Source organism: Drosophila miranda, chromosome 2 (assembly GCF_003369915.1).
Source record: "Drosophila miranda strain MSH22 chromosome 2, D.miranda_PacBio2.1, whole genome shotgun sequence".
Lineage (NCBI taxonomy): Eukaryota > Metazoa > Arthropoda > Insecta > Diptera > Drosophilidae > Drosophila > Drosophila miranda.
The window spans coordinates 8,125,732-8,147,814 of record NC_046675.1 but is presented as its reverse complement, the minus strand read 5'-3'; the positions used below and the strand labels follow the sequence as shown (position 1 = coordinate 8,147,814).

The window sequence follows — 22,083 nt, the reverse complement described above, 5'->3', positions numbered from 1 at the left end:
TCTCATTGCTTGATTACACTTCCGGCAGACCCCGAGGACGACCCGAACAATCCCAATTCCCAGCAGCCGGTGGCCGACAATCTGTACCCACAGCAGCAGCACCTAATCGAGGCCCAGTCCGCTGGCAGCTATCCGACCCTGCACCAGCCGCACCAGCATCAGCACCAGTTGCCGCAGCAGCCCCGTCCGGTGCACGGGCTCGGCTACAACAGCGGCACTGCCACGCCCACGACCAGCAGCAAGTGGCAGCTGGGGCGTCGGGTCCTGCGACAGTCCACGCTGCCGAGCACCCTCAACAACGACCCCAATCTGAGCGGAAGTGGCTCGAACCTGGCCAACTACAATTCCGTGAACCTCACGGCGCCCACATCGCCGCATCAGCATCAGAAGAGTCCGCTCTATCCGGGGGCCTACAACAGCGACGACATTATCCAAATGAACACGGCAGCCGGAGTGACAGTGGGCGTAGGTGTGGGCGTGGGCGTTGGGGCAGGAGGAGATTGCGACAACTACGCACAACAGCAGCAGCAGCAGCAGCAGCAGCAGCAGCCGCAGCTGGAGGTCACGCCCACGCACCACCGTCTGCAGGTGCGGCGACAGTCAACGCTGCCAGCACAGCCCACGCCAGCCATTTACATGTCCACCTCCCCGAACCGCTACAGCCGCTCCCCGGAGCGGTCTCCGGGCGAGCAGCAGCGCTATCCGCCCTTCATGCGCCAGACCTCCTTCCCGGAGCCGCCGAGCACCTACCACCGCACAAAGCTGCTGCCCAGCACCGCCAATCTTCCGGCATCGCAGTCCCAGCAGCCGCCAGTGTCGGTGTCCGGCCCGGGACCAGCGCCACCCCTCAATTACGAGTCGCAGGCCTCGAGCATGGCCAGCGATGAGCTGGACTACACACAGCCCGCACAGGGAGGACCGGGACCGGGATCGGGACCGCTGCCCAAGCCACGGATGACGCGCCAGGCCACGCTTCCCAATCCGGAGCAGCACGTGAAGCTGCTGCCGACGTCGCCGCCCAAGCGCCAGACTTCGCCGCAGTATCGCCGCTCGCCGGAGTTCATGCGCCAGCAGACGCTGCCCAATCCGGAGGCCTTCAGCAGCGGCAACACCCTCACGGTGCACTCCACGCCCCCCGCCAAGTTCATGCCCATCTCGCCGCGAGCCAAGCAGAACTTCCTGTTCCCCAACGTGCAGAATCCGCGTCCGTTCCTGTCTCAGCAGAATGTGCCCACCGTGGGCACCACGGATCTGGGCAGCGGCGGCAGCGTGGCCAGCACGGGGGTGGGCGCTGGCGAGCAGTACTCCAGCAGCCAGAGCGTCAACATCCATCACACCCGGGATCCGCACTCGAAGATGATCAAGGTGCGCAGCCACAGCAACGAGGAGTACTCCAATGCGAAGACGCATGTGGAGAACCGGCGCCTCCTGCCGGAGATACCCACCGTGCAGAGGGCGACGAGCCGCTCGCCCAGCCGTCTGGTGCGCCAGGACTGCCTCAAGGAGGAGCACGGGTCGCGCACCTTCGGGGAGGCCAAGCAGCAGTTCCACCAGTTCCCCGACGTCACCGAGGAGCTGGAGAGCCGGCCCGAGTACGTCGACTACTTTGGCGACAGCTCCAGCAGCTTCCTCGAGTCCGACGAGGTGCAGTACGAGAAGAACTACAACGCGGGCTTCAGCAGCGAGCCGCGCATCATCTACAACAATGGCTCCGACGACGGCAGCTACAAGCAGGCCCACCACCAGCGTCCCATCTACAGCGCCGAGAATGTCCTGGCCGACTCCGGCTATGGCGGTGGCGGAGGCCTCGGTGCGGGCGGCATTGGTGTGGGCGGTGGAGTGTCCAACTACTATCCGGACATGAGCACTCCGCAGGGATTCTACGGAGGGGCTGCTCTGCCCCGCACCCCGCTCATGCACAACCGGCTGCGTCGCCGTCAGTCGCGGGAGCTGCAAATGCAGCAGGAGGAGCTGGCCCAGCTCAGCTCCCAGGCGGAGGTCCCCGGAGTGGCCGAAAGTTTCTCCATCGCAGCAGGCGCCACACTGGACGTGCATGCCGCCGAGCGACGCAAGCCGGAGCAAATGCGCTCAGTGTCTGAGGATTCGGGGGCCAAGACCACTCCGAAGCCTGTCACACGTCGCTCCTTCTCGCATCCCGAGAAGGACACTCAGGTGGGTATTCCTTGGGGCTCTCCCGCACATCATCCAGCCACCTAACCCGCCCGCTTTTGTCATCGCAGCAGCCACCAAAGAAGTTGGAAACCTCAAAGATACCCAGCCCCCGACCGCTGGCCGACATTCTGGACAAGTCGCGTGGCATCTCGAAGATACCCCAGCCAAGGCGCCGCAACAGCCGCACAGGCATCGGCGAGGCAGAGGACGGTGAGTCACGTAGCTTCAGCTTCTGCTTCAGCTTCTCAGTTCTCAGTAGCTCTCACGCATCTGTAGAACAACCCCAGAGACCGCAATGATTTCCATATGATTTACATGCATATTTTCATGGTCCAGCACATTCGATTCGTAGTAAAAAAAAACTAAAAAAAACCATCATACTTCATGTATAAACTATTCATTTTGTAGTATTTACTATCCTAGCGGATATTTTGTAGTTCCCTTAAACAAGGATTGACATTTAACAATCAATCCATGTAGCTTGCACCAAAGTTTTAGTTTCATTTTCATATATATTCTATATATAGTAAGATAAATATCAAATATATACAAATAATCACGAGTAACACATGTTCTGATATATTATATTCAATAATCTATAATTAGAGAAAACAAATAAGCAAAACAAAGTACAATATTGGAGCACTTTTCAACATATATTATTTATGAAATGGCCATCTAGAAATTGCCTCTAGGGCCAACCTCGAGTCAAAGAATATATTCATTTACCCACATCGTAAAGGCCAAAGAATGGCCTATATATCTGACCCACAATCAGTTCTTGCCGATCCTTTCCATTTCATCTCCATCATATCCATCAACTCGAACTAGAATCAATATGTACAATGAATAATATTAACGAATTCCAGTAGTTTTTGCTTGCTTTATAGAGAGTACAGTACACAGCTATTGATAATGATTTGTTGCGGTCTCTGGTAGAACCTTTTGTAGCAGCAGCTTGTTCCGGCACCCGATTGATAAATGCTTTGCACCCCTTCCCCATTAACCACCCCACAGGTAGCACGCCCCAGCACATTTACTCCTTCCATCAACAGCTTATGCATAGAAACTCTGATTTAGCCATGCGTCTGAAAAAAACAGAAATTCCTCCTGTCGTCACAGTAGCTAGCGCCGAGGAGAAACCTCAGCCTCAGTCTCCGCCCCAGCCGGAGTCCGGTTCGGGGACGGGGACGGGCACGGAACAGCCGGCCAACGGCAAATCCCTCGAGTCCTCGGCCATCACAGAAGCCAGCGACGCAAACGCCCCATCGGTGAGTATCTCCTGCATCAAAGAGAGTTGGTGGACCCAAGTAGGCTTAACTGGGAAACTTTCCCCGTCTATCCTGTTTCAATTAGGGCGCCGCCCATACCAGCAAACTGGGCGAACAGGAGCTGCAGAATGCAGTGGAGGCCGCAGCCGTTGTCTTCAAGAAAGTGGTCCTGCAGCGCCGCCAGGAAAAGGAGAAGGAGAAGGCCGCCGAGGAAGGTTAGTACTAATAGCCCTCTCCATGTATCCATGTATCCATGTATCCTTGTATATGTATTAACTTTGGTCTGTGTGCTTGGGAGCGTAATTAACTTGGTGATGGTAATGCTGATGCTCATGCTGATGCGGAGGGTGGGCCGCTGACTAACAAACTCTTTGTGAAGGGTTTCATTTTTCGTCTAATTTCGCTCAATTAATTAAGCTCCTCCACTGAGCCCTGAAGGTGGATGGCACTTGACTCGGCTGTCATTGTCCTCCTCCTTGAGGATGCTTCCCACTGCCCTTGGGAAATAGAGCTATTTAAGCACAAGACAAACCAAGAACGAATGTACCCTAATAATCATCCAATCGTACTGTAATTCATTGGATCTGCACATAATTGATGTACATATATAAATAATACTAATACTGAGGGCAAATTGTTAACCTATTTTCTCTAATAACATGAACGAGAGAGTGTATATACATAGTTTCCCCTTCTCTGTTTTTTTATAGTCATTTGATACCCTACTCTCTACTTTCCTCTCTTTTACTTTAAATACTAAAGACTCGTACGACTTCCCTCTTTAAAGCTTGACAAGAACTTTGCCGTCGAGACCCTTTGCATGCCTCGCCCATTAGTTGGCTTCTTTGGGTGGGCGCAGCCTAGAAGTATGCCATAGTTTTTGCCCCTTTTCAAGGCGCTCCCCAAAGTATGCAACACATTTTCGCATCTGCTTTCGCATCGGGCCCTCCATCTTGTCTCTAGCTGGGAATTTCTTTAAAGCAATCAGCGACATAGCCACAAGCCGCAAACAAATTTAAGACCCGTGATGGCGCGGTTCAAAAGATTTGGCACACAAGGGCAGAAATAAACAAAAAAAAAACACACAAAAACTGTACCATCGGCTGGTGGGATAATTTTTTCTGGCAATTCATATATCGATTCGATTCTCTCGCCCACACGCACTTCACCAGGCAGCCCAGCCAGGCGTCGAGAGCGATGAGAGGATTTTTGGGAATTTGCTTTGGGGATGCTGCGGTTGGGGCTGGGGTTGCCGCCTTTTGTTATGTTTCAATTTGGCGCTTTTGTGGGAGTCAGACAGTGTCTTGCCTGTGACCGCCGTCAGTGTCAGCCAAACATACGCCAATGACGACGTCAGCGAAACGAATAGAGGCCCAGGCCGTTGTCTCGCCCACGGACAAACCAAAGCCTTTTCCGCCCCACGACTGTCAAAACTGTTCTGTACCGTTAATCTTATCTCGCGCACCTTTTGTGTCTGTGTGGGTTTTGTGAATGCCTAACAGTCCTCTCCAGCGACCTCGCCCTATCCCAATCATCTCTCCCTTCAAGCGAGAAGGAGAGCAATTTTCGAGAGCAAGGAAAGGGCTCTGTTTTGTTCTGTTCAGTTCAGTTTCATGGGAAGGCACAGTTCAAATATTTGCTTTGCGGCTGGCAGCGATCGGCACAGCGTGCATGCACAAGCACTGGCTTGTGCAGTTTTTGTTTGCGCAGGCACATTGTATGGGGGGGTGGGGGGTAGGACATGACGTTGGAAACTTTAAAAGCTTTTTGGCAAATGTGTGCTAGTACTCCTCCCCGTTCAGCTCAGTCGTAGTCCTTGTGGCAAACAATCACAATCCATCACAAGGATTCTGCAACTTGTTACAACCTTATTGGAATTTGATTGATTTAAGTGGCAGTCAAATTGTGCCTATGAGCTATGGATATCTGGCATGCGCATATAAGTGCATTCCTATTTCCAATTCTGCCTAATTTTGAAAACTATTTTGCCAATCATTGGCAGTTCCTTATGGCAGGGTATTTTATAGTGGGCACACTGAAAGAAAAATGGCATATTAAAAAGAAATTATAAATACAAAAAATAGAGAAATTAAATATAATTCTCTTCGATTTAAATTTAAACATAAAACTCTTTCAATGAAATATTTTATATTCAATTTATTAGAAATATATTTAAATTCACTTTGATTTTTTTTTAAATATAAAACACTTTCAGTTAAATGATTTAAAATTTGTTAGAAATTATTTTTTATTTAATTTAAATATATGAAATATTCTATTTAAATATGAAATATATTTTAAACAAATATGCAAGTGAAATCACTTCAGTCATAATATTTCCACTCTCGGAAATCCCAAGTAATAAATTACAATTTTAGGGCCTTTTTCTCTGGGTGTACGGATTTCTAGTAAACTCTTTCGTACAAAATTTGCATTCCAGCATTCAAGACTTTAGTTGAATATGCGAATAGCCGACGACTTGTTTTTATCTTTAAATTTTGAAATTACGTATCTACATACGTGCCTCATATCGTTTTAGATTTCATTTGAGCTCACACTTTTAAGCTTTAGATATTTCCTAACAAGATAAAAGACTCACAAAAAGTTCTTATATTTTTTAAATTTACGTATCTAGATCTGGTTAATGTAAAACGCTGAAAGACACGTTCTTTTGAGTAGTATTGAGCAGTTAAAAGTTATCTGGTAAATGTAGTCAAGAATTTTAAATGAATTACTTTGCCATTAATAAAAAATTATTAGGCATCTTGGTTCATATCAGAAATAGAAATCAGAACGAATTTAGGGCCGATTATATCCATTCTAGTGATTGCTTCTAAGGATTGGAGCTTAAAGTCGTTTGAAGGAACAAATTTCGAAATTTCGAGAGGAAAGGGTTTTAGCATCTAATGAATCGTTGTTGAATTGTTCTTTTTTTCATGGAGCAATCTTTAAAAATTTATCAATATTTTATCTTGTTTAAATTTCAAATGGGAATCGATTCTGGTTTGATTCACACTTCTCTTTAAGCATTATTCAAGGTATAATTGAAACTTAAGTTACAAATATCAGAGACGAGGGGGAAAGTTGTTTTTTTATCTGATGTTCAATAGCCTGTGGCTTAGTAATTATATAAAATTCTACAACTATTTCGAGCACACTCTCGTTCCCGGTGTAGATAACAATATTCCAGTTGGGGTTGGAAAAATGTGTACTAACAGAAAAACCATCCATGCTTAACCCCATTTTAGACATAAGTAAAGCTGCCACTAACCACCACTCGTAGTCCATCGCACGTGTCTGTCTCTGTAAGTAACTCTGGCCTGTGGCGGTGCACTCTTGAGCATAGTGCAACTGCCACCCACCCCTTTGTAACCGTAACCAGTATTTCCACCTGGGAATGGGAATGGGAATGGTAACCCGTATTCTGTGTCACTCTTTGTCGGTGTATTGGGTATTTCTATTGGTGTTGGTGTTGGTGCTGGTGCTGGTCAACTTCAAAGTGTTTGAGACGGAACAGAAACTGAAACTCCCGAAAATCCACCCTCCTCTACTACAGCCTTGCAGCTGCCGACCGCTTCCGGTGACACCAGCAGCGGCATGGACGCCATGGAAACGTCGTCGTCGTCGGAACTCGATTACAGGTGCAGCACATCGCACGGCCTGCAGCAGCAGCAGTCGCAGTACAGCGTCGAAGCGGACGAGTTCAAGCTCGTATTTCTAAACTCGGACTCGTCGTCTTCCTGCCGCGAGGAGGAGGAAGAAGAGGAGGAGGACGACACGGATTCCTCCTGCTCGACGCACCACTGCCACAGCATCGTGAGCAATGTGGAGGACTGCGACTGGGATTACTTTGAGCCGTCCATGATAGCCTCCACCACGACGACCACGACGATGATTGCCTACACGGCCACGCCCACACCGCCGCCACGTATACGACGCCGCTCCAGCGACAGTGATTCGCCGCTCCTGCAGCGACGCCACCAGCAGCTGCGCGCCTACTGCCCCCGGATCCGGGAGAGCGACACGGGCACGGACGAGGAGCTTCTCCTGCACACGGAGAGCAGCTCCCAGACCAGCTCCGATCAGACAGCCCCCCCTGTGCCGCCGCCCCCGCACCCGATGAGCATGAAGACGCGCATCAAGACGCGGTTCCTAAAGAGCCACCATCACCACCATCATCATGCTCCGAGTCGCTGTGGCTGCAGTGCCTCCGCCCCATCCCCGCCAATGCCGCCGCAACAGCCACAGTATGTGCCCATACCGGTGCCCGTGCCCATACCCGTGCCCATGTCCGCCTACCAGAACTGGCAGCTGGACTATCCGGGCACCGCAGGACCGCTGCTGGAGCAGGACGACCCGCTGGCCGCCTCGCTGCAGCAGCTGTGGCAGGCCGCAGCGGCACTGGGCGGTTTCAAGTCTTCGGCTCTGGCCGGCTTCAAGTCTTCGGCGCCGGAACTGAGCGCCTCGCTGGGCTCCCTGATGACGCAGTCGCTGTGCTCCACTGCCTCGTCGTCTTCCTCGACCACGTCGGGATACGGGACGGCGGCGGGACGCAGCCTGGAGACACTGACCGGCTGTCTCTGCCCGGCAGCCCGGGCTGCCAACTCGTTGCAACAGCGCCAACAGCAGCAGCAGCAGCAGCCCCAAATGGCTAGCAGCAGCAGCAGCAGCAGCACTGCTTCAAAGCCAACAAGTTTAGTATCGTCGCGCCTTCCGTCGAGTGAGCATCAGCGAGCGCGTCCACCGGTCGAATCACAGCCACATCCACATCCACGTCCGAGCAACGACAGCGAAACGGACGACAGAAACGCAACGCCCACCACTGGGGGGAGATTGTGTAATGTCTATGATAAAACCGGCGACGGCAATGGCAGCGGAGAGCCCAGAGCGGCCCAGACACATGTTGCTGGTGATAAGCAGCTGAAGGGGAATGCTACAGAGGCAACCGCTCACAAATACCACAGCCGAAATCTATGCGAAACCGAGCAAACACAAGCCCAAACGGCAACAACAGAAACAGAAACAGAAACCTACCTGGCCAGAAACAACAGTCAGAGCCACAGTCAGAGCCACAGTCAGAGCCAGAGCCAAAGCCACAGCCAAGAAGAAGTGGAAGCAGCAGACGAAACGAATATACATAAAAATCAAGTACCAGCAACGGCGGCAGCAGCAGCAGCGGCAGCGGCAGCGGCAGCAACAACTAGAGCTGCGGCTGCGGCAGCGGCAGCGGCTCCTTCGGCCATAACTCGTTTTGCAGTCGAAAATGTTGGAAATGCTGAAAATGCCGAGATTGTTGCCGCCGCGCCTAGAGAGCACCTAGTAGAGGAGGAGGCAACAGCAGATCCCAATCCCAGTGCCACAGCGATTGCCAAGAATTTGTCCTCCAATCGACTTATAGCGGGTACGAGGGCGAGTGCGAGTGCGAGTGCTAGAGCGAGGGCCACCACCATGTCCGAGGAGGAGCACAAGTCGCACGGGGCAGTGGGCCACTTGCAGAGCGAAAGCTATGCGGCCAGCAGTCCGGATGAGGCCAGCAGCAGCAGCAGCGGCAGCGCCGACGAGGATCAGGCGGCACAGAGCCCACGCAAGCTGGTGGAACGCAGCTACGATGTGGCAGTGGCAATGCAGGCGGAACTGGAGCCACAGCCGGAGCCAGAGATGGAGATGGAGCCGATGCACCATCACAGCACCACCACCGACAGCAGCAGCAGCAGCGACTCCAGCTCCAACTCCAGTTCCAGCTCGGAATCGTGCGATTCGGATGACACGGGTACCGTGGCCGATCGCCGGCCCAAACGGCGACGTTTCAACAAGGTGTTCATCGTGAACCGCCAGCCGGGACAGGCTGGAATCCGGGTCAGGGCCAGACGCAGCTCCTCCACGGAGGGGGATTCACTCTCCTCATCGGAGGCCAATCTGGAGGACTCCTCCGACAACGATACGGACACAGAGCGCACAGATTGCGGCATTGTATTGAACTACGTGAAACCTCTGGGCGAGGCAGCACCCCTGGGTGGGGAGGAGGAGGAGGTGCAACAGCAACAGCAACAGCAACCTGCACGTGACGCCAACGCCAATGCCTACGCCAGCGACGACGACGACGACGATGATGAAAGTGAACGATGCCGCGTTGCCAACTCAAGCGATGAGCTTGCCAACTGCATTGTGGTGGTGGGCGGGCAGACGGACGACGCCGACGGCGTGGTGCTGCACGGCATGCGATCTCTGCCAGACGCGGAGCCGATGCAATCAGAGCGCTGCGACTTGGAGCTGGAGCTGCACAGCATCTCCAACGATGTCAACCGGCTGCTGGAGCTGCACAAGCAAAACTCTCAGCTGGAGATGAAGCTGCAGCGACTGCGACGCGGCGTGGCCGAAATCAATGAGGATCACCTGGTCTCCACATCCACGTCCATGGGCACTGCTGTGGCTGCCACCCTTCAGGGGAAGCCCGAAGAGTGCGGCCCAGAGGGTTGTTGGTCATCGCCAGGTGGTAATCCACCCGCACCCGCACCCTCACCATCACCCGCTTCCCATTCTCGGAAAATCATTGTAAATGTTAATTCTAATGACGAAAGCAGCGAAAGAGAGACACAAGCAGAAGCAGAAGCAGCGAAACAAAACGCAAACGAAGCGAAGGGTAAACACAATGTAAACGAAGAAGCCGCAGCGGCTACTCTCGGGTTTACCTGCCATCAGCAGCAGCGGCAGAGGCAGCAGAGCCAGAAGCAGGTAAAAGCAAACAACGATAATAAAGTGGTGGCAGCCATGGCAGAAGAGAAGGCAGGAGAGGCAATCGGAGAAGAGCGACAAACAGCTGTGCACACAGAGCAGGCGACGGCGGCCGAGGGGGAGGAGGAATGCAGCGAAGCATGCAAAAAAAACTCTCTCGCACCTGAACAGGTACTTGCTGGTGCTCGAGAGCCAGAGAGCGGTACCGAACGTTCGCGCTCGCTCTCTCGCTCTCGCCTACCTGTTGCTGCTGCTGCTCAGGGCCATGCTGCTTTCGAAGTTGAACTGAAGTCGCTTTGCTCGTCATTCGAACATGAAATGTTAAACGTTGCGGTCGAGGAGGAGCCGTACGCTCGCACACGGTTGTACCCCAACAACAACAACAACTATAATAATAGTATTGCTAAAAGCAACAACGATAATGGCCATAATGACGCTTTCGCAGCACACAAGACAAAAGACAGTGACGTAGTGAATGTGAATGGTCCGCCGCCGCCGATGCCGTCCCCGTCGCCGCGTGTGTTCGAAAGTTGTGAAAACGACAGCGATTCCGATTTTGACAGAATATTCGGCTCACACACGAGTCCGAATACCCTGAATACTCCGACAACGGCCAGCCCAAGAACGTCGCCCGTGGAGGTGGAGGGCAGTGCCAGTCCCTCTGCCAAGAATTCACTTTCGGCCAAGTATCGCAGTCTGGTCATGATCACAAAAGATAACGAAAGTGCAGCAACAGCAGCGAGCGAAACGCTAACGAAGGCCAGAAGCGATTACGAAAGCAGCAGCAACTTTGGCCAGAACTCATTTGGCGGTGAGTCATTTCGCGCCATTGAGGGCTCGGATCGGGAATCATCGCGCGATTCGTACAGCGTTGACTCCCTGAACGAGCCGGCGCCGAAGAACTCCCTGGACGATGGCCTGGCCGACGACGACTCCTGGGTGGAAGAGCTGAGCCAGCACGAAAACGAAAACGAGGACGATGACGAGGATGAGAATGTAAGCAATGCCACAACGACCCCCACAGCCACCGATTCCGAGGATGCCGACGGGGATGGGGACATGAACAGGCGCCACACCTACATGGACAGGGAGGAGGAGCTGCGCGGCTACAACAGATCCGCCATCGATTTCACGCTGCACACCATCGTGGAGGAGAGCTGCGAGGAGAGCGAGGTGGCCTCCATCTCGGATCTGGCCGAGCGTCGCCGTGAGCGCACCCTGCAGCACCATCACCGCCTGAGTGCCTCCGAGCTGGAGAAGTACTTCTTCTTTGGCCTGGGAGACGGCAAAGTGATGAGCTCTATAGACACGAGGGGCGACGACACGGCCTCGGAGGTGAGCTCAGAGTGCTCCGAGGGCCTGGACTCGCTGCCGCACGACGAGGAGCAGCTCCTAGACGGGGGCCACAACAGTGCCACCGATCTGGCCTCGTCGCGCCTGGAAAAGTACTTCCTCTCCGGATTCATGGGCTTCAGCGGCGCCGAGAAGCAGGCGGAGAGTGACGAGAGCGGCGGCAGCGTGGGCAGCGATAGCGAGGGCCATCCCAGTCCCAGCCAGCGGAGGAAGCGCCTGGTTCGAGCCCGGGGCACGCCACGCAGCCACAACTCTTCGCTGGACAACCTTCTGCTGCCGGAGACGGACACCCTGGATGCACCCACCAACACGACGACGACGACTGCTGTGGAGGACTCCTCCGAGTCGGAGGCCGGATGCGACGACACCGTCATCCATCTGGCCAATGCCGGAGCCTCGGATGGCTCTTCCTCGGACACCATCAAGCGGAAGAAGCAGCTGCGCAAGCGCCACGACTCTCTGGACGAGAAGAAGCTGCACGAGGAGGCTTTGGCGCTGACTCTGACCCTCCCCGAGTGCCGCACGCCCACGCCCGGATCGATGGGTGGCAGCTCCAGCCAGGGCCAGGGCCAGGCCAAGAAACAGCAGCACCACCACAGCCGCGACAGCGGATTCGTGGGCAGCAACGATGACCTGCTGAAGGCGCCCGACTGTGAGCCCCCGAAATCTCCGACTCCCGCCCTCGAACAGATCAGCGAGGATCGAGAGCCGGCGCCGGCACTCGGTCTGGCGAAGATGGAGCTGCCAAGCACCTCGGCGTCGGCCAGCGGAGGGTCCTCCCAGCGGCCCAGAGTACTGCCTCCCGTGACGACCAGTTCGAATCTGGTGCGGAAGGACAGCTTCAACAACTGGAGCTCCGACGAGGAGACCAACCTGATGATGAGCAAGATGCGGCAGTTCTTCAAGACGCTCATCGTGGCCACGGCCAATGCCCAGCAGAGCAAGCCCACCACGCCCCCCACGCCCACGGGCACCGGCACAACAACGCCCAGCTCCCAGCGGAAGTTGGCCAAGACGCGACCCGCCCAATTGGCCTACTTCGAGAACGAACTGACGCGCCTCATGAAGACCGTGCCGGGCATCAACGACGAGCAGGTGCGCGAGATCGTGGAGTACCTGAGCAGCGAGGACACCTGGTCGGACTCGTACGACTCCTCGGACTACACCAGCTCCGATCTGGAGCAGGGCGGCGAGCGCAAGGGCCACCTGAAGGCCCAGATCTCGGCCAGCTGTCAGCAGATCATCAACAAGTTCGAGGTGGACGAGGAGGGAGACCGCGGCGACGGAGGACTGCTGGACGAGGTGCAAAGTCTGCACGGAGACACCGCCTTGGTCTACCAGAAGCTGGTGGCCTCCTTCAGCAAGGTGGCCGTGGGTGCCGCCGCAGCGGAGACACAACCAGAGTCCGCAGAGATGGAGGCGAAGGATGAGGACCAGGATCAGGAGGCAACGGGCAGCACGGAGCAGCGTTCGCCACAGCTCTTTGCCAAGGTGATGCAACACATCGGCACCCGTCTGGTGGCCCTGATGCACGAGGTGAGCAGCGGCAACGAGACCCCCACACCATCGCCGGCCACGGGCCAGGGACAGGCGCGTCACCATCGGCGACTGCAGGCCAAGATCTCGGCCACGACGACGGAGGATGAGGAGGACGAGGTGGAGGAGCAGCTGCGGGCCATGCCCATCAAGCAGCTGAAGCTGCGCAGCAGATCCCACGACCTCCTCCTGGACGGACCCCACACGCACAGCCATGCGCATCCATCTGGGGTGCATCATGCAGCAGGATCGGCACCAGGATCCGGATCTGGAGGCGGAGCACCCGGAGACAATGCCGGGGAGGAGTGCGGCGTGGCCAGCGACTACGAGCGGTTCTCGTGGCGCGGCAGTTTTGAGTCGGCATTACTGGCTAATGGTGACAGCAGAACGAGGCTCAGTCAGCTGAGTCAACTGGACAGGGACAACTCGTCGTCTGCGTCCGCTTTGGCAGTGGCAAAGCGCCGATCGGCAGGCGACCTCCTCTTCAGTCAGCACCAACAGAGCCTCAGCCGCGAGCAGCTGGACCGCGTCCGCTCCTGCGGCAGCATAGGCGGCGGTGACGCCCACCATCACCAGCTGGAGGCCTCTCCGGCCAAGCCGTGGCTCTCCTCGGCGGGCTCCTCCCTTGGCGGTGACTCCACCAAGGATGTGCGTCGCTCCAGCGTCCCGGATGCCATCTACGAGACGGACTCCAGCGATGAGGGTGGCGCCCAGAGCCAATTCAGCGGCGCCCGCTCCACCCTGCCCCGCAGCCTGACCAGCGGCGGCCAAGTGGCCAGCACCAACTCCCTGCCCCGGCTGCCCACCTCCTCGGTGGGTGCGGCCGGGGTGCCCATCACCAGCACGCCCAAAACCAAGTCGCAGAGTGCCCTCAACCACACACCCTCCTGTTCCTCCAGCAGCGCCAAGAGCGCACGCTATCGCTCGCCAGGCCTGGCAGCCCGGGCCGCGGCTGCCAACAGCAGCAGCAGCAGTGCCGCCGGAGGAATGGGAGGGGCTGCAGGTGGCCCCAGTTCTGGCTCTGGCAGCAAAAAGCTGGGTGCGGGCTTCCAGTTCCTGTACTCGAAGCGCGATGCGCGCAAACGTCTCAACATGTCAGCGGGTGAGTTCCTGTTTAATGTTTGCCTTTGAATATCCTGCGGGTGGATGTGCCCCACCTTCAGCCTTGGGGTGGGACACACGCACAGGCTGAGCGTTTGCTCAGGTCAAATATCTGGCTATGAAATTACTTTGTTCTTAATGAAAAAATTCCTGAAAAACTACTCTCCAAGGAAGAGGGTATATGTTATTCGTGAAATGAGATGTAACTTGGAGAAGAGTACGAACGATCAGCTATCCTAGGGAAAGGGTATAACCATGAGCCATGGGTCTGGGACTATGACGGCCTTGGATACTGATGAAATATTGATACTGATGCTAGACTGGGACCCACAAGCGAAAGCTGCTAAAGATAATAGTGAAAAAACAACATACATGTCATGTGCCTGACTCGACTCTATTTCCCTTGGTAAGGGGTTCTTTTGTTGCTGCCGGACTGCTTCTTAAGACCCATCTCTGTTTGTAATCATTGTTCCAGTATTACATGAGAAAGAATAATCTTTTCCATTCTTGGCATTCTTTGTATCTTAGAAAATGTCTTTGTTAATAGACCTCCGGGGAATGTGATCTCTCGTCGAGCTCTTTCAGCTTAAAATTCTGCTAGGAATTGGCCAGTAAAGGCCATCAGCATGGCGATGATAAACACTCTAAGACTCAATCAAGAAACAGACAGAGAGAGACATTTGGTTCCGCCGACAGCTGCTTTGCCCCAAAATAAACCCAATCAAGGTCAATTAACTGTATCCATATTGAGCTCTCCTCCAGTCTCTCTGGTCGTCTCCATCAGTCATAGCCCCAGTTGGCTTCTAAACCGATTTTCGCACTGTTGCGTCGTCAACAACGTGGATGGGGATGTGGAGGTGCAAGTAGAAGTATCTGTAGAAGTATCTGTGGCTGTACGAGTGTGTGTGTCCCTGTGGAGTGGTTATAGTTGTGTTCCGCTTGGCGGGGGCGTCTCTTGTTGTTTTCTATTCATTAAATTTAGCCAAAAAAAAGCTGTTTTCGCTTTTGCGGCCAACAATTATACTACACACACACACAGTTCCTGGTCAATGGAACTCGAAACTCAAAAACCCGCACTACTGGGCGCAGGCGGGGCTTTGAACCCTAGAGTTGGGGGCCAGGGGATGGTTGAATGAGCTGTGCACACACATGTGCTTTTGTCTATCTGATGAGGAAGTCCCCAAGCCGAGGGCACACCTGGGGAGATACGACTATTAGTAATTTCTTCCATTTCCAATCTTTTAAATTGTGGAAATTCTACTGATGGCTGATGGTTTTAGATGAAGTTTTCATCTAGCCGTTGCCATAATTATATATTATTAGAGAAAACTAAAAGAGAAATCGAGGAGCTTTCGCTTTATTTCAGTAATTGTTGAGCGTTCAAGAATCCATCTCTAAGATACTTGGATACTTGGATCTTTCATGGCCTTGTCACGAATGCAAATAATATTCCCTCACGCGGCCATCTCAAACAGCCAGAGTTTCGGTCTTTCGGTTGGTTGCGGCCCCCCTCCCCCTTGTTCTTTGTTTACACAGTTTCAGTGTTTCGACCAAATCGTTTGTCTTTACGGCAACTTGGCCAAAACACAATTAAATAGTTTGCCCCTCTCCCTGTCTCCGTCCCCGACAATATTGAACTTCTTTATAATAATACTTGTTCAGAGTTAAGCTCTTGACGTTGATAAAGAGCCTCGTTGTCCCTGCTTTTATATATATTTTCCATTGGGCATTTGGCAATTCATGTTTTCATTTGACACTGGCCAAAAGCGAAGTTTCCCTCCTGGTTTTGCCATATTTATTTTCGTGCATCAGTGCATCCACAGCGTTGCGACGGGTGTGCGGAAATGATGGCCAGGCCCAGAGCCCCAGCAGTGGGGCTCCATTGGTGTGTCCAGGTCCGTGCCCATCCGGCAGCCGTTTAAGTGTTTTGCACCAAAACAAAAGCCGCCACCAGAGCGCTGCACTGCACTGCAATGCATGCAATATTATTGCCGTACAACAATTTCCACAATTATGCAAATAAAACCGAGCTACAATTATCGCTGCCATGGCGGAAGTGCCAAAGACTGCGGTGCAAAGAGGGGCATGGCATGGCATGGGCACCCTGTAAGAGACATCTCTCGACGCTCGACTCTCGACTGGCGCTCGTTTGGCCATCAAATTCAATTAACCTTTATGCCTCCGAGATCGAGTTAGAGAATATACCCGGTATACCCAGAAATGCCAGACGAGAGAGAGAGAGAGAGAGAGGGATCTTTAGTTCTTTATCAGTTACACTTATGGTCAGTAGCGATGGAATACCGAGGGTCGATCTGTGTTTATTGAAGAGATCTATTCGCTGGGAATCGATCTGTGCTGAGCGTGGCTTTTGAGCGCTCTCTTGTGGTCCAAAGCCAGCTTAAAAGACACGCTGTAAATCCCCGTGTACCATTGAAATGTATGGTCGTTACGCATCTTACCATTACCAATATATTGTCTTTGCTTAAACGTTAAATGTAGTAGCAGAACACCTTTCTATCCCCAAAAGACAGGATCATCTGTGGATGATCGCAGCTCAAAGCAGACCTACAATAAATGATAAACAGATGTCAAGACTCACTATAAGAAATCAATGAATAAGAGACCCGCTGGAACCCCATCTCAACGATAATTTATAATATTTTCCACAGAGTATTTTATTGGCCGCCCTCTTTTTGGATCTGCCTCTCGTGCGGCTGTTAATTGCACTTTCATTGGCCAGGCGCCGCCCCACAGCGACCCCAAAGTTCAATATTTAAATAATTGAATAAAACTTAGATTTCTGACCAAGAGGGGGTTCTGGCACTGGCTCCCGGTCTTGGTTCAGTTGCCGCGCCTCGTCTAACGGGACTGGAGCCACGGGCCAACGCGATGCGCTCTACAAGTCGCCGCGAATTCCGATCTTAACTCCGTCGATGAGTCGAACCAGTGAGCCAGTGAAAGTGAAGTGGGTTTTTCGGTACTTTTGGGTGTCTGCCTTTCCGTTCTCCACTCACGTTTATCGCTCGGTGGCTATCCATAGCGGAAATTACGCTCGTAGAAGCGTAAAATAAAATTAAAACATTGTCCGAATGGCATGAAGAGAGATATATACCCACAATATATACGATGTGTACTGTGTGTCAACAAATCGTGACTGCATAAAGAAAATTCAAATACCATCGGGAGCACCCCAACAAACTTTTAATGGGGGTATTTTTGTCCCTTTAATTGCACTCTCGGATTGCCACGAATCCCCCTTCCACTGTTGGGTGTAATATGACCCACTTTTGTGGGTCTGTTTATCTGTTTTTAGCCAAGCCCTCCATCCAAATCGTTTCACACCTTCAGTTTCGGCACGCCCACCACCTCTCAAGGCTGTTTCGACGGAAGTTCAGGGCCGCCCGCCCACACACAGACCAGAGACCAGAGAGCTGTCTTTAATTTCCAACTTAATTAAATGGCTCGACTGCCTGCCTGCCTGGCTGTCTGCCACTCGAAGAGTGGTCATGCAAATAGCCATTACCAGGTCCCCTCTAGTGGCGATCAAGTAGTCCAATTACGTGGCCCGGGGGGAGCCATAGATTGTCACCAGGCGTCTTATCAAAGGGTCTGACAGGGTCTTATCGGCACGGAAAGTGCTTTAGATTTCAAATACACTGATAGGCGGCGCAAACCATTTTATCGAACCAGAAATGGGCTGGCCATATCTCAGACCTTTTCCCGATCTAGTCGAAACATTCGAAATGGATAGGGGTTTTTTCCTTTCTAATTAGCGCCGAAACAGCGCTCAAAGTGTTGCCCCAATCCGTTGCACAGTGCACAGCCAATTGAGCAACCGAAAACCACACTCCGGTGATGCCATGCCAGATGCCCCTCGGGCCACCGCCGACAACTGTCAAGTGGTGGCCGGAGGTGGCAAATGAAACGAAAAACTTTTACAGTCCGCTGCGGATGACACCAAAAATCGAAATCGAATTCCAAATGAGAAAATGAAACAAGTGAATCGCTTAATTGGCCCGCGGCGTGCGGCAAAGGCAGCGAAGCCAAAAGAAGCCACCAGCTACAACGCCTTTGTGTCGACGGCTTCCACCGATGCACCCATGGCTCGGGTGCACAACTATGGCAGAGGGAAGGCGACGCCGGCTGGCTCCTCGCTGCCCTCCAGTTCGGCGGGCAAGATCCAGTACGCGGCCCTCAATCGGATGCGCAAGAACCGACCGGCAGACGATCCGCCCAGCCAGCGCCCACGCAGAACCAAGTGGCGGCGTCTGCTGGGCGCCTGCTGGTGGTGGCGGAAACGGCGCCGTCACCCACGCAGCTACAAAGATTACTGGGGCACTGGAGGCGGAGGGGCCAAGGCCAAGCGGAGTCTCTGCTGCTGTCGCTGGGGCAGGGCACGCGGCAAGGCGTACAGCTGTGACTCCGAGGAGGAGGACGACGACATCGATGCCAAGGTGGCGGCCTACATCGTGGAGATGAAGCAGCGCGAGACAGTGGCCAGCAAGCAAAGTGAGCCGCGGGAGGAGACCCACTTTCAGGAACCCCCAGGCCTGCCACAGCAGCGGCAGCCACATCCACATCCCCATCCCCAGCTGCGAAGTGTCTCTCTGCGGCACAAGCCTAGAGCTTGGACCTGGGATGATAGCCTGAGATCCAACTCCGATAGGTTCCTGGAGACCCTCGAGGAGGATCTGCCTGCTGCTGCTGTTGCTGTGCCTGGCGGCAGAATGTCCCTGATCCTGCACCGTCGCACTCCGCTGCATGTCCACTTCGTGGAGAGCGACCAGGAGGACGATCTTGAACGGGAAGCGGTGCAAGGTAGGCTGCTGCTGCATGCACCTTGCACTGCTTTCCCAGACTGCATCTTCACTCTTCTCAAACGGGGCTTAAAACATGAAAATGATGTGGAAAACTCTGACAATTTCCATTGATTAGCTGTGTGTTGGATGTGTGTATTGATGCCACAATTTTCTCTCTTTGCAGAAGAGGCCAAAGTGGCCGCCGAGGAGCTCACACGTTCGCCGGTGATTGGACAGCGGCAGGCGGCGGATCAGGCCACCGCCAACGCCAGTCCCGTGCACTCGCGGGCCTCCAACGAGGCCTGGCCGGTGCAGTCGGACGAGGACATCGATCGTCTGGTGGCCATGCATCAGAACCGCAGCAGCCTCAGCTCTTTGGGGGTAGGTCAAAGGTTAACTTCGCTCGAAATGAAAGCCTAACGAATGTTCTTTTGCTGCAGGTTCGGTCGGAGTCCATGGCCAGCGTGTACTCCGGTGCCGGCGAGGGTCGCTACGGCACTGTGGTGGTCAAGGGTCAGGTGGAGTTCGCCATGCAGTACAACTATAAGCTGGCCGCTCTGGAGATCCATGTGGTGCGCTGCAAGGATCTAGCCGCCGTCGATGCCAAGCGCAACCGCAGCGATCCCTACGTGAAGGTATGTTTTCGTCGTGTCCTTCGTGTCCTGGCCATATATACTCATACTTTCTGGCATTTCCCCTTAGGTATACCTGCTGCCGGATAAATCAAAGGCCGGCAAGCGCAAAACCAAAGTCAAGAAGCACACTCTCAATCCCATCTTTGACGAGACGATGCGCTTCCACACGCCCATCTCCAGCCTGGAGTCGCGCACCCTGTGGCTGACCGTCTGGCACTCGGACATGTTCGGGCGCAACGATTTCCTGGGCGAGGTCTCTGTCAATCTGCAGGGACGCGTCTTTGACAATCCCCAGTCGCAGTGGTATCTCCTCCAAGAAAGGGTGAGTCCATCCTTTGAGCTTCAGCTAGATTTTTGATCCCTAACAGGCGATCAATCATTCACAGAGCGAACCCTTCGACGAGGTGGCCACCTACAGAGGCGACATTGTCGTGGGCCTCAAGTACATTCCCCCCGAGAATCTGAAGTCGTCGTTCTTCTCGCGCGGCTCCTCCCTCACGGGCAGCTCCTCGAATCTGCGCAAATTTGGGGGCAGCATCAAGTCCGTGGCCTCGAAATCGGACCGCAGTGCCAAGGGCGGACAGCTGCATGTCCTGGTCAAGGAGGCCAAGCACCTGAGTCCCATCAAGGCCAACGGCAGCTGCGATGCCTTCTGCAAGAGGTGAGTGCAAACGCGAATCTCCAACCCACAGAATACATTAACGACCCATCCTTTCCAGTTATCTGCTGCCGGACCGCACGCGCAGCTCCAAGCAGAAGACCCCAGTGGTGAAGCGCACTCTGCATCCCAGCTGGAACTACACCTTTGTGTACGAGGATGTCTCGCTGGAGGACTTGTCGGAGCGCGCCCTGGAGCTGACTGTCTGGGATCACGATCGGCTGGCCAGCAACGAGTTTGTCGGCGGCATACGCTTCTCCTTAGGCACGGGTAAGCCAAAGATCTCTTCACCGCTTCGAACAAGCCACTAAATCCACCTTTCCGTTCTTTAACAGGTCGCAGCTTTGGCCGCCAGGTGGAATGGATGGATGCCACTGGCAAGGAGCTATCGCTGTGGCAGAACATGCTGGATCGACCCAATTTCTGGGTGGAGGGCAGCTTGGTGCTGCGCTCCAGTCTGGACGGCATTCGAGCCACGTTGCCATAGGCCCCGCCCCCGATCCCGCACCCACTTGCATATTAGTAAATTATTTGCTAGAATCCACAGTCCACAATCCACAAAGTTGCAGTTAGAGTTTGCCCATGGCACAACATTGTATTGTATTGTATTGTATTGTATTTGTATTTGTATTTGTATTGTATTAATTATCGATTAAGCTTCGATAATAGCGATAACGATGATTCTGAGAAGCATTATTAGTGTTCTAAGGCAAGGGGCAGTCAGATACAGATGGCCCTCATCAATTGATTGTTGTTTGTTTGCACGTGGCACAGCTCCACAGCACAGCTACATAGGTGTTTAAGTTTAAGTGTGTACTGTAGGAGGATGATTCCTGAATACTCGAATATGGCCTCAATACGGCGATGACGCTGCACGTACCCCAGACGTAAATAAATCAAGCAAACATGGCAAAAACCAGAGCAAAGCGTTATCACGTTATGGCACTCCTCGGCAGCGCAGTTCTCAGCGCTATTCGAAGAAGATAAAAACAAAAACTGTAAAGCAGTAAGCAAAAACACCATGAGAACTATGATGATGACGCAGCCCAAGGCTGGGCTGCCTAGATATTAGCTCTACAATGTACTATGTTTATGTGTCTTCTATCCACCCTCTCCCTCTTTGAGAGGCACTTGCAATTCGCATACTGTATGCACCTAAAGCAACAACTAAAATATAACTACAACTAAAACTAGTTAAAACGAGACATAAGTGTACCATGTATAACTATCCATAATATGCGCGAAATACAAATAACATTTTTTGTAAATCCTTTGTTTCTTTTTCGTTTTCATTTCCGTTTACCATAGATCGTAAGCAAAACGCATATGCATATAGTATCTACGCCGACATCATACATATCGCAGAAAACATTGTGCAAAACCAGCAAAGCTTCGTATAACCAAATCCGAACAAATCCCCCCCATAGCAGCCTCAATGATATCATCCTCCCTCCAAGCCTGAATACTGTGGAATTTACCCACTACTCTACTATTGAATGAATTGTTTCAGAGAAATCATTTTTAAGAATACAGAAACGAGTCTTATGAATGCTTTTGGTGTAAGTGTATACATATTTACCATGAATAACCGTGAATAATGTTTAGCGTTGAATGAATACGAATATGAATATGAATATGAAAACATGACAAAATTTATAGAAGATGTTTTTTATAAAAGAGAAAATTGCTGAATCACTCGTTGCCTAAATACCGCTTGTCTTTTATACTCGATGTTTTCGAAACACACAAAAAAAAATGCACATGCCTGAAATTTGGTGATGAAAATGTTATAATTACTATACACACACACGCATCGGATCGGATCG

General features: G+C 52.9%; 1 protein-coding gene across 9 annotated transcripts in view; it reads left to right on the top strand.

Annotated features, from left to right (window-relative positions):
* LOC108155327 (synaptotagmin-like protein 4) overlaps nucleotides 1-21,525 on the top strand; it is a 44,933-nt gene extending 23,408 nt beyond the window's left edge. For 2 of the 9 annotated variants that reach the window (XM_033390033.1, XM_033390030.1), the window contains exons 3-13: nucleotides 29-2,172; nucleotides 2,241-2,382; nucleotides 3,190-3,443; nucleotides 3,529-3,658; nucleotides 7,000-14,166; nucleotides 19,149-19,345; nucleotides 19,405-19,599; nucleotides 19,667-19,921; nucleotides 19,986-20,260; nucleotides 20,319-20,527; nucleotides 20,593-21,525. In XM_033390033.1, coding sequence (XP_033245924.1) covers nucleotides 29-2,172; nucleotides 2,241-2,382; nucleotides 3,190-3,443; nucleotides 3,529-3,658; nucleotides 7,000-14,166; nucleotides 19,149-19,345; nucleotides 19,405-19,599; nucleotides 19,667-19,921; nucleotides 19,986-20,260; nucleotides 20,319-20,527; nucleotides 20,593-20,744 — 11,120 coding nt within the window. In that variant the 3' untranslated portion in view covers nucleotides 20,745-21,525. Of the gene's footprint in view, nucleotides 1-28; nucleotides 2,173-2,240; nucleotides 2,383-3,189; nucleotides 3,444-3,528; nucleotides 3,659-6,999; nucleotides 14,167-18,129; nucleotides 18,675-19,148; nucleotides 19,346-19,404; nucleotides 19,600-19,666; nucleotides 19,922-19,985; nucleotides 20,261-20,318; nucleotides 20,528-20,592 lie in introns of those variants that run through there. The other 7 variants (XM_033390026.1, XM_033390032.1, XM_033390029.1 and 4 more) reach the window with 7 other exon arrangements.
* The last annotated feature ends 558 nt before the right edge of the window (nucleotides 21,526-22,083 follow it).